Source organism: Oncorhynchus masou, chromosome 27, assembly GCF_036934945.1.
Source record: "Oncorhynchus masou masou isolate Uvic2021 chromosome 27, UVic_Omas_1.1, whole genome shotgun sequence".
Classification (NCBI taxonomy): Eukaryota; Metazoa; Chordata; class Actinopteri; order Salmoniformes; family Salmonidae; genus Oncorhynchus; species Oncorhynchus masou.
Window position 1 is genome coordinate 23,821,805 of NC_088238.1, and position 14,912 is coordinate 23,836,716.

At 43.8% G+C, this 14,912-nt stretch overlaps 1 protein-coding gene and 1 pseudogene across 1 annotated transcript; one reads left to right on the plus strand and one right to left on the minus strand.

The window, feature by feature from the left end:
- Positions 1-108: 108 nt before the first annotated feature.
- LOC135515838 (PCNA-interacting partner-like) lies at positions 109-13,496 on the plus strand (annotated as a pseudogene).
- On the minus strand, positions 13,316-14,844 carry pmch (pro-melanin-concentrating hormone). Its single transcript, XM_064939617.1, has 3 exons — positions 14,576-14,844; positions 13,760-13,901; positions 13,316-13,405 (listed from the first exon to the last, which is right to left on the minus strand). The coding sequence occupies exons 1-3, from the start codon at positions 14,816-14,818 to the stop codon at positions 13,356-13,358; spliced, it is 435 nt and encodes a 144-aa protein (XP_064795689.1). The 5' UTR covers positions 14,819-14,844; the 3' UTR covers positions 13,316-13,355.
- Between the last annotated feature and the right edge of the window lie 68 nt (positions 14,845-14,912).

Here is a 14,912-nt window from a genome sequence, read left to right on the forward strand (position 1 = left end):
AAACAACGTGGGCGTGGTTAAATGATGACACAGAATCTGATTGGTCAGAGTGGTTATTTCGCAGAATTTAAAAAATGTCAACGCATCAGCTGCTTGTGCATTGGCTACGTGGGTGAAGAATGTATTTTGGCGATACGCTCACAACATACGCCCCTGTTTGAGGCTGTAACATTTGTTTAGGTAAGTATGTGTTTAATGGTGTTTTATATTTTCATTAGCTACCAGCAACCTACAATAGTATTCTTGTAGATCTTATATCCACTTTAATTAACGTTGAACATTCTAAGTAATACATTGTTATAAGCCGTCATACAGTACTTCGTTTGTATTGGTTACATTGCCGTTTAGGGTTTCAGAACATATAACTAAACAGTCTTGTTTATCATCTTCACAAGGACAATCGCTAATTTAGAGGACAGTCTGAAGACAATAGTGAGAACATTCAGACGAGAAGGGGGGGGGGGGATATGTTAACTTACTAGAATTCTACACTTTATGCCATGGGGCAAAGGAAAATGGTGGATTTTATAGCTACTTATACCATTCTGCAATGAGGCTGAGAATTTGTCATTTTTTTAAAGCTAATTTCCTGCTATTCTGCACATTTTGCCATGATGCTGAGATTTTTTGTTGTTGCAGTTTTACAGCTAATTTCCTATTATTCTTAGCATATTTGATATGGCTTATACTGTTATATTCTATTGGCGACCATGTATATGCTACAATATCAGTACAATATCAGCATTTACGTGTCTAAATCCTAGCATCTACTGATTTCAACTAGTTTATAGCTGTGGATTGACTGCATTTTTTGACTGTAATAGTGGCAGTTACTTTTTAAAATATTATTTTTATGGAATCATTCATCTAAAGCTGGCTATCTAACAAACAACATACAGTGCAGACATTTTTCCCATTCATTATTTTACACCATCATTATCACAGCACTGGTAAACCATGGTTGACCCAAATGGCTGGTCTTTATCCCATCAGAAGAAGCTTCATGTCCGTACCACTCTTGCGTACCACGTAGGTCCCCCAAGCCTGCTGTGGTACGCCAGTGACTGTGGTCCTAATAGACACGGGGATCAAAGTCATAACATTTAGTGACAACACGTTTTGGAGTTATGCCATTAAGGCAATGAGTTTATCTGCACCCCTATTATAGCCATTTGGGCCTGGTTTCCCCTGATCACATGGTCAGGAAAGACTCCTGACCCTACAATAATAACATAATTTGTCCCACCCTTGGTCCCACCAGACTGTATGGGAGGAGAATTCACCATGAACTATGCATTCTGATTCCCTTCACAGGCAGCAGTCATGGCTTTAAGCCATCTGCTTTTGCTCTCTTCTGACAGGAGAGTGGAGAGTTCACTGTTGCCCTGAGCGACGTCCTGATGGCCTGGAAACACTTACTAGTAGACAAACTTCACCTGCCCCTCTTCCTGACCAGAAAACTATGACATCATCAGGAAAGAATATGACTCCTTTCTGAAGCGCACCAACACTATGGACTTGATTGATATCCACTCTATGTACAAACAGTTGAAAGTTGATCCGGGACCCTGAGGAGCCTCTGAGCTCAGTGAGTATTAGGTCTGATTGAAACTAGGATGAATGACCATGATTGGAAGTTTTAGTCAACTGTTTGATATAGTCTCGAAGGCCAGTTACGCTAACTGCCAATTCTGTGTTCATGTTGTTGCCAAGGTCCAGCTGTTTCAGTCCAGTAACATGGAGACCTATGAGGTGAGGGATTCCCTGTCCCAGGTCCCCTCGACTCATCAAGCAAGTCAAAGCCATGCAGCACACAGGTAAGCAGATATGTCATAAGAATGTATGAATATGTCAGCATAGTGTAAGCAAACTGACTCTCCATTCTCTCCTCACATGAGAGAAGGTGGTATGGCCAGAATATTAAATGTTACATTGGCTCATATCGTTGTGCAACCAAGGTACTTTCTTTCACTCTTCCCTCTCGTTTTCCCAGTCAGCCTGGCAAGCCTTTCATTCTCTCTTAGCTTTTCCAGTCTTTCTCAGGCACTGGAATCTGTCTCACTCTTATTAACAGGAACTTTAAATCATATCACTCAGATTTAAGAGCCAAATGTGAATTAAATTACCAGGCAGCTGTTTTAAAACGCAACAGACATTGTGGGCTAGGACATGCGCTGCTCTCTCCAGGCTGCTGCCCTGTCAACTGTCTGATTTATGAGTGGGTAGAATACGGGTTGCTACTGTAATACTGCCTGGGGATGACAAGGTTTTTGAAATGTTGGTTTGGGTTGAAGATGGTGTTCTGACTTTAAATGGGGCCGTGTGTGTGTAGTTTGTGGCATCGGCTGTTGTTTTTAAAGGCTGCTAAATCCCCAATGGGTAGGAAAGGTGGCGAGGAGGGTCTTCTGCTTCTATCTGGATCAGCTGGTCAACTCCAAGAACGACATGGCCCTAGCGCACACCCGTGACACCCCTGGCAGATCGCTCGGACGTGTAGCTTTTACTGACCTGGAGCACGGAGCAAGAACATGTCACTCTTCTTGGTAATAATGACAAAATGGCCTCTACACTTTCCGTGTCTGTTTCCTATCATTACACTGACGTATGGGTTTAGCCAATGAATGTTGACAACATGACAATCCTATGATCTCGTAATGTTAATCATCTATATATTGCAGGCTGCGACATCATTTGCCAGAGCGGTCCAGCTGGGAGGAAAGGGCTATGCTCCCGCTGAGTCTGACCTGAGGAAACATGTTAAAGGCCTGTCAGACTTTGTCCATTTCACAGACAATCTGGAGGAGATATTGGGAGACAACCCTAACCCAAGGTACTCAACCAGCTTGGTTGTATTCATTAGTGCACATTGTAGCAAAACATTTTGGAATGGAAGGTAAAACCCAACCTTTATTAATGGATATGTTTTTGTACTGTAGTCCCTCCTGGTTTGTCGGTTTTCTTCAGTTTGGTGCCTAATGAATACCACCCTGGCCTGGCAGACTCCATCTCTGCTTACCCTTGTCATCAAATCCCACCTGCCTATTGCTGTGTACAGATCTGATTTTCCCCTAATGACTTCTGCCCCAGGTTCTCATGATAACATGTGAATTACTAAAACATGTTTATCTCGGCTACATCAAAGTAAAATTGACTAAAAGTAAAAAGATAATATGTTCCTTCCTTGGTTTGATTACTTTGTTAAATTATCATCAAACTTTAAGATTTCATTGATCACTTTCATGGCCTGTGTATAATTACAGATTGATTCAGGTTTTCTCCATCAAGCGTTTGGCAGTGCCACAAATGTGGTTAAGAGATTGTTTGGTCATTAGATGAAAACGTGTGGACTGAACTTTGATCTAATGCAATGGAAGAAGCCATGCTGTGTCACAACAAGACCTCATTTCCCCTGAATTGCAGTAGCAACTACAGCGCTAGATGATTGACACCTTGGCACTCAGATATATAGCTGTAGAGTCCATGATATTGGATGTATTGTCCCAGTTCCCTCATAGCAGGGGCCTTCTGGGTGTTTATGACTGAGGATTTTCTCCCTGCTCTGCTGTGGTGCCTCTCTGATGGGACACTGGACTGATCTGATGCCAGAATGGCTCTTTCAACAGCCTGCACCCCTACCTCCCCCTTCACACCCTCAGTGGAGTACTGTATTTCCACACACAAACACCTTCTCTGAAGGGTTCAGGGCCTCTTGTTCAGCTAACATCTGGTATCCCAGATGATTCTCTTCCAGACTCACTCCCCTCATCATAGCTGGGTCAGGGAATCTAGCCTGCTCCTTCTCCACCCCACCTTGCTACAGTGTTGACACTTGCTGCTCTTTTCACACACCCCAATAATGTTGTAGTCACTTCATGGTCAGTGGTGAATGAATAAATAAAGGTGAAATAAAAAAGTGAGTGAACCCTTAGAAGAAGGGAGCGTCTTTATCATCTTTCTACCCGAGGCCTATAAGTAGAAGGCTGCTTAACTTGTCTTCATAATGGATTAGATCATTACAAATGTTTTATTATATTTTATGTACACCTGTTTTTCTCAATATTGCTGGCGTTCGTCTGGTGACCAGTATCAGGGCAGCTCTGTTGAAGGGGTGGGCCAGTGGAGATGTCAGCTGCAGCATACACAATGAGACCGCCAAGGACCTCAAAGAGCAGATCGCTCAGATCAACCTGTCCCACAGACTACAGTCGGCTAGTGGGACCGGGATCAGCCCAGCCAGGGAAAGGTATGACACCTTTCTGGGCCAACGGATCCAACCTCTCTCAGCCTACATGTATATGTCATGGCCCTTTTTGTTTGATCAACGCCATCTTAACACTATATGGTTTTGTGTATATCCTTTTCAGCCTAGATGCCATGCTATTAACCACACCACTGCTTATGGAGGTCGGGAGACTGAAGGTCCTGATAGCATTGCTGGATGAAGATGCTTTGGCACCACCATTCAGGAACAAGGCCGTCTTACACTCTGTGGATCAGGCTGTTCTCAGTGGGGAGGAGGGGACCTGCATGCTCTTACTGTTCCGGTAAGCCTCATCTCGCACGCACACACACTAATCAATGCTTAATATGCTAATAATTCCTAGGTTTTCACAGCCTCTCTAACCCCTAACTCATAAACAGCTGCTTTCAGTCTGATTTGCTTCTGTGTCCTCAGATCCCCTGAGGTTCCCACAGGCTCCTCTCCAAAACCCCTGCAGCCCCACGTCCAGGAGTGACAAGATCAACTCAAACCCAAGGTACACACAGCCCGCCCACCCTCCAAGTAGGACCAGGAGACCCGAATACGAAACATTGAATCAGATGTCCAAACATTGAAAAATAATGTCTTTACGTTTTGTAATTTCTCCCCGGTATTGTATTATTTATTTGCTCAGTTGACGCCCCTCATCTTATAACTGGCTTCTACACGTTCACATTTGTACAGCTGTGTTATTGCTCCCGTTAATCCAGTGTGTTGCTCTTAGTTGAGTCTGGGGTATAGAACTACTCCTCTACAATCGGGGATTCAAACCGGCAACCTCCCAGTGACACGTTTTGTTATGCTTCTCAACAGGGCTCCACCCTCTTGGTTTGATAAGTAGCTGGTCAGAAGATGCTCTACTCTTCTGTTTTTGTCTATCCCTCTGAGGTTTTACCTGTTTACTGTGGTCATTGTATAGCATCCCTAGATGTGTTCTCTTTTCATTCATTATCAGTAGGCTAGGGACAATACCAGTATCGCAATATTTTTCCATAGCAAAAATGAAAACACAAAGCAGAATTCTTTGGTCCTTTTAAAAATATATATTTTTTTAAAGGATACAGATTGTCTGCTGTAGCTTGGAGAAAGAAAGAAAAAATGTGACAAACAACATGTTTGTTTCCAACATTTGGGTTCTTTTCCTAAAGTGGAACCCGCTTCATGTTTTTTTTTTGTTTTTTTTCTTGCCACGATACTATACTGGTATCGGCCCAAATTATCTTGATATAAACGGATTGATATAACCAGCGGATGTGGAGAGATTCTCAGTTAACAGTGCGGTGTTTGCAGCCTGGAAGGCTGTGGGCTTATCGACTTGCCTCCGTGTACATGTTTGCCGTTTCCACGATGCACTAGTAGAATTGAGACCTGGTGCTAACATGCTGTGCTCGTCAGTAACAAGTATACCGTTCCGCAAATACAACCTGGATGTAGAAACTGCTTACTCCTCTAAAAACAATGACAGTTTGAGATTTAAAGGGGCTGGGTTGTTCTGTCTCTACATGAAAGACTGCTTGAACCCCTTTCAAACATGTGTGCTAAACACATTTTGTGGAAATGGGCTCCTTTATTTGATTGCGCTAGCAGATGTCACTTTAGCTCCCCACATTCTGGCCGTCTTCCTGTGAGTGCGCTGTAATGGTCCCTGGGCGGCTCACCGCTTCCTGAACTCGGCGGGCGGAAGCTTTCTGCATCCACTTCACTTTAAAGATGCCATATCAGTCACTTAACTCGACTAGTAAGGGAAACTTGAATGGTTGTTGTCTGCTGAATGTCTTTATCAACCCGGGCCCCTGTCCAATAGTTTCATCATATGCTGACGGCAGTCACCTGGCACACGTGCAGATGGTCACATTTGAGTTTTTGCATTGCGGTTATTTTTCCCATGCTTTTGTGTCTGTTTCAGACAGATTAAACACAGCAAGTTAAGTGAGCTTAATGATGTATTGAATTGCATAATTTGGATGAATAGTATGATACATTATTGATTGACGTCTCTGTGATAATTTGATCTCTGTAACAAGATGCCTTTCAATGCTTTGACTTATTCCTCTTCCCCATGAAATGAAAGCTGGCTCATCATAAGAGGAGCTGCCATAAGAACACAATGTGTCTGCCAACTCCTCACCTAATATCCTGATTTTGCAGGTGGGCTATTGGGCTTGTGTGCGTGCATTCAAAAACAAACACCAGACCCGAGAACAGAGCAATTGCTTGCACCTGCTGTTCCTTGAGGTCTCATCGGGATGGGCTTACCTTAGCCTGGCCAGGCCAACCAGTCTATAGAGGTTGTCTTAGGACAGCCTCAGAAGCAGTGCCCCCTCCCTCCTTCATTGCAGTGCCCCCCCCCCCCCCCCCATCCTCTCCCTGTAATATAACTAGATGCTGCTCTTTCCAGCTGCTGTAATTGGATTAAGTGTGAGCTGTATGTCAGGAGGACGTCTTGTCAGTCTTTTACCTCTTTGCCTGCGTTATGTTCTCCCCTGTCCGTCATTATTTCTGGCTTTAGCGAGGCGTTTTTATCAGCATGTAACGAGGGTACGGGTGTACATTTCATGCTTGGTGATCCGAGGGTTAAATGTTGTTTTAGGTGCTCGTTTGAGAAGTTATTTTGAGTTCTTTGAAAAGCCTTTTCTCTTGACTTTAATTTTCCCCCTTCGCTTTACAGTCCCACCCAGCTTTGCACACCGTTCTTTTTTCTCCAATGATTCCTCCTTCCCTACTGCGGTTCTGCTGCTGGCCTGGAGGGAGAAATCTTTTGAGTTGTGATAATCCCCAGCAGGCCAAGATCAAACGGGGGATAAAGGAGTGGATCAACCAGGGCCCGGTTTCCCGATAGTGATGGAATTTAGGCTTACGGGTGTTTTTAACGATGACTCTTGCCTAAAACGGCTAAATATGTAACATGCATCTCCCAAAAGAAAGGGTCGTGATGTGCATCTTGGAGCATGTGTCGAGGATGATGGGAGCGCTGCTCTCGGATCCGCTTTCTCCATTCAAATTTTTCCTTAATTATAAAAAGTTATTTCAAAATACTGACAACAGATCAGCTCCGAGCGATATTACCATCCATTGCTGCAAATTTTGACGCGGTTTATTGTAATGCCTACCCAATAAAAATTCAGTCAAATCGCGGATTTGGCATATTCGCACATGATACAGTAGGCTACACACCATGCAATGTATTGACATTATACAGAGTAGCCTAGAAGTAGAAACATGTATAACTCAATTGATTGAACATAACATTGAAATATACATGTTATCTCGATTTTCATTTGTAGCATATTTTTATACTTCGCTTGTTTGTCAATTGCAAATACAACTTGGATTTTCTGTTATCCGTGGTCAGACGGATAAACCATGTGATTCTGTGTTTTGCGGGGATCTGTATATAGTGAAGCGGGAGGGCAAGAAAGCACCTGACGCATTTAGCTGTTCTATGAGTGTGAGGCAGGCGTTAAATTACGAGCGTTTTCAAGTGCAACGGTAACGAGACAGATTTAACGCTACTCCTACGAAGGTTCTAACAATGAATGTAGCTTTAAGATGCTTTTGAGAAACCGGTCCATGAGCCCTATACTACGTACTTGGTTTGAGACATTAACGGGGTAACTTTGTTCAACTCGAGAGAGCCAGTTCCATTGGCAATTTTAGCATGTAAGTATTGGTGGGGATAACTACCCCAATCGTTAAAAAAAGGTGCATGCCAGCAAAGCCACTACACAACACTAAACAATACATGAATTGCACTATAACTGTGACAAACGGTGCCCACAAACTGTTAGGGCCCACATAAAGCTTTACCAACAGCAGAGTTTTCTTTTCAGCACCATGGAGTTAACCTTCACCACCACTTCACCTGGATATCAGTGGAGCCTTGTCTGGCTGCGAAATTCAGCCTCATCTTATATGGTTGACTTGCTTCAACAAATGTGGTTTCTACTGACAATTGAGATGACAATTGAGATGTTCAAACTATGGCGTAAGGGAATGATGAGCGGATGAGGCAATCTTCCATTTTGAGGAAGACTTTTAGTGAGCGAGTTAAGACGAGTCTATTTCAGCACTTTTGAAATGTACAGCGGCAGAATTCAGAACATGGGCAATTCTTACAGTATTCGCACTGTACACCATGACCTTTCCAAATATATTTTCCAAGTCAGAGCTTGTCCCCCCCACCCCAAGGTCCCAGTTGTCTTGAACTCGCTGAGGTCTCAGATTTCCTAGTTCCGAGTTTCCAGTTTTGAACACGGCAGAAGTCATGCTGGATTGACAACATGGGCGATTGTATTCAACCTTTTCTGGCCCATGATGTTGCATGTGAATGTTTTATCCTTTTAACTTGAAAGATACCCAGACTTGGACCATACCCTCTCCATTGAATAGCAGGCTAGCGCTTGCAGTTAGCCATTGATTCCTTCCAAACCACTTATTGTTGAATTTGCGATTTCCAATGTAATGTTTACAGTGCATTTGGAAAGTTTTCAGACCCCTTGGCTTTTTCCATATTTTGTTATGTTACTGCCTTATTCTAAATTGGATTATAGTGTTTTCCCCATCATCAATCTGAACACAATATTCCATAATGACAAAGCAAAAACTGTTTTGTTTTTTTCTCAAGTTTTGGCAAATTGAACAAATTAAACAACTGAAATATTACATTTACATATGTATTCAGACCCTTTACTCAGTACTTTGTTGAAGCTCCTTTGGCAGTGATTACAGCCTCGAATCTTCTTGGGTATGATGCTACAAGCTTGGCACATCTGTATTTGGGGAGTTTCTCCCATTCTTCTCTGCAGATCCTCTCAAGCTCTGTCAGGTTGGATGGTGAATGTGTCTGCACAGCTAGTTTCAGTTCTCTCCAGAGATGTTTGATCGGGTTCAAGTCCAGGCTCTGGCTGAGCCACTCAAGGACACTTAGAGACTCGTCACAAAGCCACTTCTGTGCTTTGCTCCATTCATCTTTCCCTCAATCCTGACTAGTCTACCAGTCCCTGCTGCTGAAAAACATCTCCACGGCATGATGCTGCCACCACCATGCTTCACCGTGCGGATTGTACCAGGTTTCCTCCAGACATGACGCTTGGCATTCAGGCCATAGAGTTCAATCTTGGTTTCATCAGACCAGAGAATCTTGTTTTTTTTGTGGTCTGAGAGTCTTTAGGTGCCTTTTGGCAAACTCAAAGTGGGCTGTCCTGTGTCTTTTCCTGAGTGGCTTTCCTCTGGTCCCCCACCATAAAGGCCTGGTTGGTGGAATGCTGCAGAGATGGTTGTACTTCTGAACAACTTCTCCCATCTGCACAGAAGAACTCTGGAGCTCTGTCAGAGTGACCATCAGGTTCTTGGTCACCTCCCAGACCAAGGCCTTTCTCCCCTGATTGCTCAGTTTGGTGGTTCCAAACGTCTCACATTTAAAAATGATGGAGGCCACTGTGTTCTTGGGGACCTTCAATGCTTCAGAAATGTTTTGATACCCTTCCCCACATCTGTGCCTTGACACAATCTTGTCTCTGAGCTCTATGGACAATTCCTTCAACTTCAGGGCTTGGATTTTGCTCTGACGTGTGTGTGTATTTCCAAATCATGTCCGCAGGCGATGATCAATGGAAACAGGGTGCACCTGAGCTCAATGTCGAGTCTCATAGCAAAGGGTCTGAATACTTATGTAAACAAGGTATTTGTTTTATTTTTGATAAATTTGCAAACATTTCTAAACCTGTTTTCGCTTTGTCATTCTGGGGTATTGTGTGTAGATTGGTTAACATTTTATTTATTAACTCTTAGAATAAGGCTGTAACAAAATGTGGGGAAAGTCAAGGGGTCATAATACTTTCCAAATGCACTGTATGGCTGATGAGTACCGATACGTTTTATCTTCATATGACAAGGATTTGCCAGTAGTGTCGACTTGATTCACAATTACTGCTTGCTTGCTAGCTAAGATTTTGAAAGTATGATTTTGACATGATCAGTCCAATCAAAGCTACTGTTGTTATAACGTCATTTTATCTGTGGCCATTGAACTTGAGCCTTCTTGGATGGGCACTTCTAATGTAAATCTATGGCAGCACCCAAGGTGCTTGAATTTTTGAGCTCTCCTCGTATACTTTGCGGTGGCATAGTGTCCCCATGAGTGACAGAACACTGAGCCTATCACGGCACAACTAGAGGAAACGGCACAAAAAGAGACCACGTTTGTATGCGGCTTTAACTCCATGATACTTTAAAAAAAATGTTTTTACATTGTCTGCAAACTGTTGTGACACTTATTGCCAAAATGACATGCTAAAACAAAAAATATTGTATTTTAGCTAATCCGGTGCAGCTCTGCCCCACCTGCCCTGAATGACAGGTCGCCACTGGCCAGTTCCACAACAGTGCTCGCTCACCTTTAAGCCAGCTACATTTCTACAGCAACGAATACTTCAGAACTAACCTGATCCCAGGCTGGCAAACTCCATTTATCCTGAATGAAGCCACAGTTGAGGACCAATTTAAATCAGACTCCCTCCCTCTCACAAATATTGAGTCAACCCCCTAATTTGAGGAAGACTACTGATTTTAAAAATATTTGATAAAAATAAAATGCCTCAAATTACAGGCGTTGGGCCAATAACCGAAAGGTTGCTGGTTCGACTCCCGAGCCAACTTGGTGAAAAAGCTGTCGAGCCTTCGAACAAGACACCCTAATTGGTCTGGATAAGAGATGTTAAATTACACATTAGTAATGACAATGCATTTGAAACTTCACGCAGAGTAAAACTTGTATATGACGTAATGCTATTTTATCAATAGGAGTGTGTGGGGGGGGGGGGGTGCTTGTGCATTGATAAGCACAGCAAAACTATATTTCAAATTGACACTGCACTTCAAGCCTATTTCACACCATCGCCTGCGGAATTTGCAATGACTGTTCAATCAATATACACATTTGTAGTATGGAGGAAGCCTGAGAAGGAGAAGCCAACTGAAGCTGGCTGGATTTAGAAAAACCTGAGTATCTCTAGCTTCAATCATAGTATACTCCTGGGGCTGCTGCGATCGTGGGCTCTGGAGATGAGACTCGCTACTTTTTTTTTGAATGATTTATTTTTAAACGGGCTTCTAGGTTCATTGTCTAATGGCGGCTTGGCTGAGAAATTGTGACGTAATGAAGTTTTTCCTCCAGAACTTGCAACAAAATAGTTTAGATTAACAAGCCTGTTCCTGGAGATCTACCATCTTGTATATTCACTCCAACCCTAAACTAGTGCACCTGACCCTAATATTTAGCTGGTTGATAAGCTGAATCGGGATGGTTACAAAACCTACAGGAGGGTACCTCTCCAGGAACAGGGTTGAAGAGCCGTGATTAAATTCAAAGAGACTTTTTTTATTATTTTTTTTTTTTAGGCCAGATCTCAGTTTGCCTGCACGTACCAGGACGACTCGGAGCCACCCCTCAACCGCGTGCTGGACTTCCCCAGCATCATCCTTGGCCCTACCTGTGTGCAACAGGCTTCCAAGTGGACCCTCACTACTGTGGACTCCACCTCTGCCCAGCTCCTCGACAGCAGAGGTAAAAATGTCTAGTTGTGGCATCATTCTCCCTTTCTCAGAGACCTGTAACTGCATATACTAATCTGCATGCATGCTGGTGAACTGCTCCAGATTTCCTCATATATAGTGCAGCACAGTTACATACACCCCCCCTTCAGGGATTGGCTTCTATTCCCTCTGACGCCACAGATTCGGATCGATGCCCAGACCCACCTTCCCAGCCCTGGCCTCGAACCCTGCCCAGTCCCAGCCCTGGGACTGGTACTTACGATCAACCTTTAAATGATTCCCCATTTTATAAAACCTGGCCGCCCCCACATCTGTAGTAAAAACCTACCCCCCCCCCCCCCTTTCTGTGGGAATCCAGGCTCTGCGCCATCGGTTTACATGACAAATGTTCACTTTCAGCCCGCTAGAATAAACACTCTGGCTGTTAAACTACAGGCTAACGTCAGCAATTTTATCCGTTCCCCCCCCCTCCTTTTTCCTTCCTCTCTTATGTCAATTTTTTTCGACCCCAATTGTTAAGCTCTATTACTGTTTCCTCTCTCCAGTGAAGGTTTACCCAGAGGCTGAGAGGAAAGAGGCCCAGCGAGGAGGCACGACCCGGGGGGTTGCCACAGCGCTGGGGCCCAGGAGTGGAGCAGGCGGGGGCGGTCTGAAGACCAACATCCATCCAGACAGAAGGAAGTAGCAAGGCCTGTAAACGGAAGCTGGTGGATTGTAGTGAACATTGTGGGTCAGAGAACGAGCTCCCTCTGAAGAAACCCCCCCCACCACTGTAACATCAACCAAATTGTCAGAGAAGAAAGCCCCAAGTAACAAGAAACTGATTGCCGGACAGGGCAAGCTCACCAGCTTCTTCAGATTGTAAACTATTCATTGTCGTGTTGAAGTAGAATGCAGTACTAGTAATGTTTTATTTAATCAATGGTCTGTCTTCTTTGAAGCTGAATGTTCCTGTAATCAATTGCACTTGTTTTTCCCCCAGTGGAGTTTGGCCTGATTTTAGAGGCTTTATTGTACTTTCTATTTATTTTTTTGCCTCTGTTGTGCTTTCCAACAATTGACAGACATCATCATTTTGAAAGAAAGATCACCAGCTGTCGTGCGTCTGTGGGAGAGTGTAATGCAATGATGCAGAAGAGCTGTTGAGGCAATGTGGAAAGTCTGAGAGTGGTTAAAACCCTAGCAGATCTGTTTGATAGCCGATCTGCGGAGGCTTGGCCTGCAGTTTATCTCCCACTAAGACAAAAGGCCCACCGCTAGTCACTTCTCCTCTCTCACATGCATCTTCACTACTACTATCATAAACAGTATAGACTTTCTTCACCTGAACAATGGTGACTTTCCAAATGTAGCTATGTTATGTGACCCAGAATTGACAAGTACAATTGTTTTCAGGTTTCTCAAAACATTTTTAATAGTTTTATACATGGTTTGTGTTTTAGAACCATGCCACAGATGTAAGGAACACATAAGGAAAGTGTATCATGTTTTGCAGGAGATTGACCGACGGCAGGACAGCAGTGTAGGATCCACCACACTCTTATGCTTGCGAACAGGGTCGATACACTCGTCCGATCATGCATCGCAGCACTGGAGGGAATAAAATTGGTAGAATTGCAGTGATTAAAAAATAATAATTTAAGCATTAAACTGTTTTTAATAGTGATGTCATAACCTTCAACAGTCTTCAGTTTGTTGCTTTTATATGTCTGAAATGTCAGAAGTCCAGCTGATAAAACTCTTGTTCCAAGTAATGAATGGAATATCATGGTGAAAAGTGTCAACACCCTCATTGATGGTTTTAATGCCGGTATTGTGTCATCAAGTCACCCATTTGACATGCTGAATGACGGTGACCTGGATCTTTCTAATGCGCACGATTGAACGGCTACAGGAACCGTAGAAGGAAAAAATACCAACAGGAAGTCGCTGGTCGATACTTACTCTCAAGGTCGGCCTCCCTGCGCTCTACTTTCAGGCTATATTCAGCAGGAGAGTGATCTGTGGCTCGGTCGGGGAGGAAAGGAAGGGCTCGGGAGAAAGCTGTGTTCATGCCACGTCTGGTGTGCCCTTTCAGTCCAATGTCCTGTGGGACAGAAGGCTAGGTCACTGTCTGGCAGGCTTCCTTTAGTGGATCAGCCAGCCTCTACATTAGTATTCTCTATCCACTGATGATTCTATTGCAAAATCAGATTTGGTGAACCAAACCCGAAGGTTATCTAGTTTGCATGATACAACAAACATATAACAATACACATGAAAGGGCTATAGAATCCAATGTCAAAATTAATTGGACTTTGGGATGGTGTTTTTCCATTCATTTGGGATTGATGCATGCCATTTGCCAGATGGACATTTAAGAAGCGGCACAGATCTTCTGGGTCTCAAACCCCGGCCTTCTGGAGTCTGGTCCTGAGCCAGGCCATATGAAACCTGAATGAGAGGGGCCCCAGTTATCCAGACATCTAATCTGCCCAAGTGGCTTTATAACCTCTCATCACTCTCGCCTGTTCCAGTACAGCAGAGATAACCATGTCCATGACTTGCATGACATACAGATGCCAGAAACTGAATTACTCCACATGCCTCCCAAACCTTTGATGGAGCGGAGACATTATCATAGATTTTGCCACTGTGGGAATCTAATCAAGATAAAACACCTGTCCTTTTCATCTTTGTTTGATGATGGCTCAAGTTTGAGCAAATGTAAAATGAGGAAGGTTAGTGTGATGATGGACATGGATGACGGAGGATACTTACTGAAAGAATGATGATCTTTGTGTTGCTGTCGTCCAGTCCGTTGTCCAGGATGAGGTCCCGTCTGAACCTCGGGGCAGCCAGAGCGTTGTCGCTCATCATGTCTTCGCCTAGTATCGATCGCAGGCTCTCCTGCTCTGTCCTACCCTCGTCCGGCTTGCCTGTCTGTACAGCAAAGACGGCCGAGCTGGTGTTAAACTCAGAGAACAGCACCAGTGTGAATATAACAGAGTATAGGGAGATCATGATTCCTACTATATTATCTTGGTCCTAACGGCCTTGCGAGGGTAATTGAGAGTGGACTTTAGTTGCGCTCACCTGTGATGACTGTTGATCAGTG

What these genes read in the sequence shown, in the direction of transcription:
- pmch (XM_064939617.1), bottom strand. Translation starts at nt 14,818, where the DNA reads ATGATCTCCCTATACTCTGTTATATTCACACTGGTGCTGTTCTCTGAG. An exon ending in CAAAGATCATCATTCTTTCA is followed by an intron (nt 13,902 to 14,575) that starts GTAAGTATCCTC and finishes TCTGTCCCACAG; the next exon opens with GACATTGGACTGAAAGGGCA. An exon ending in CAGGGAGGCCGACCTTGAGA is followed by an intron (nt 13,406 to 13,759) that starts GTAAGTATCGAC and finishes TATTCCCTCCAG; the next exon opens with TGCTGCGATGCATGATCGGA.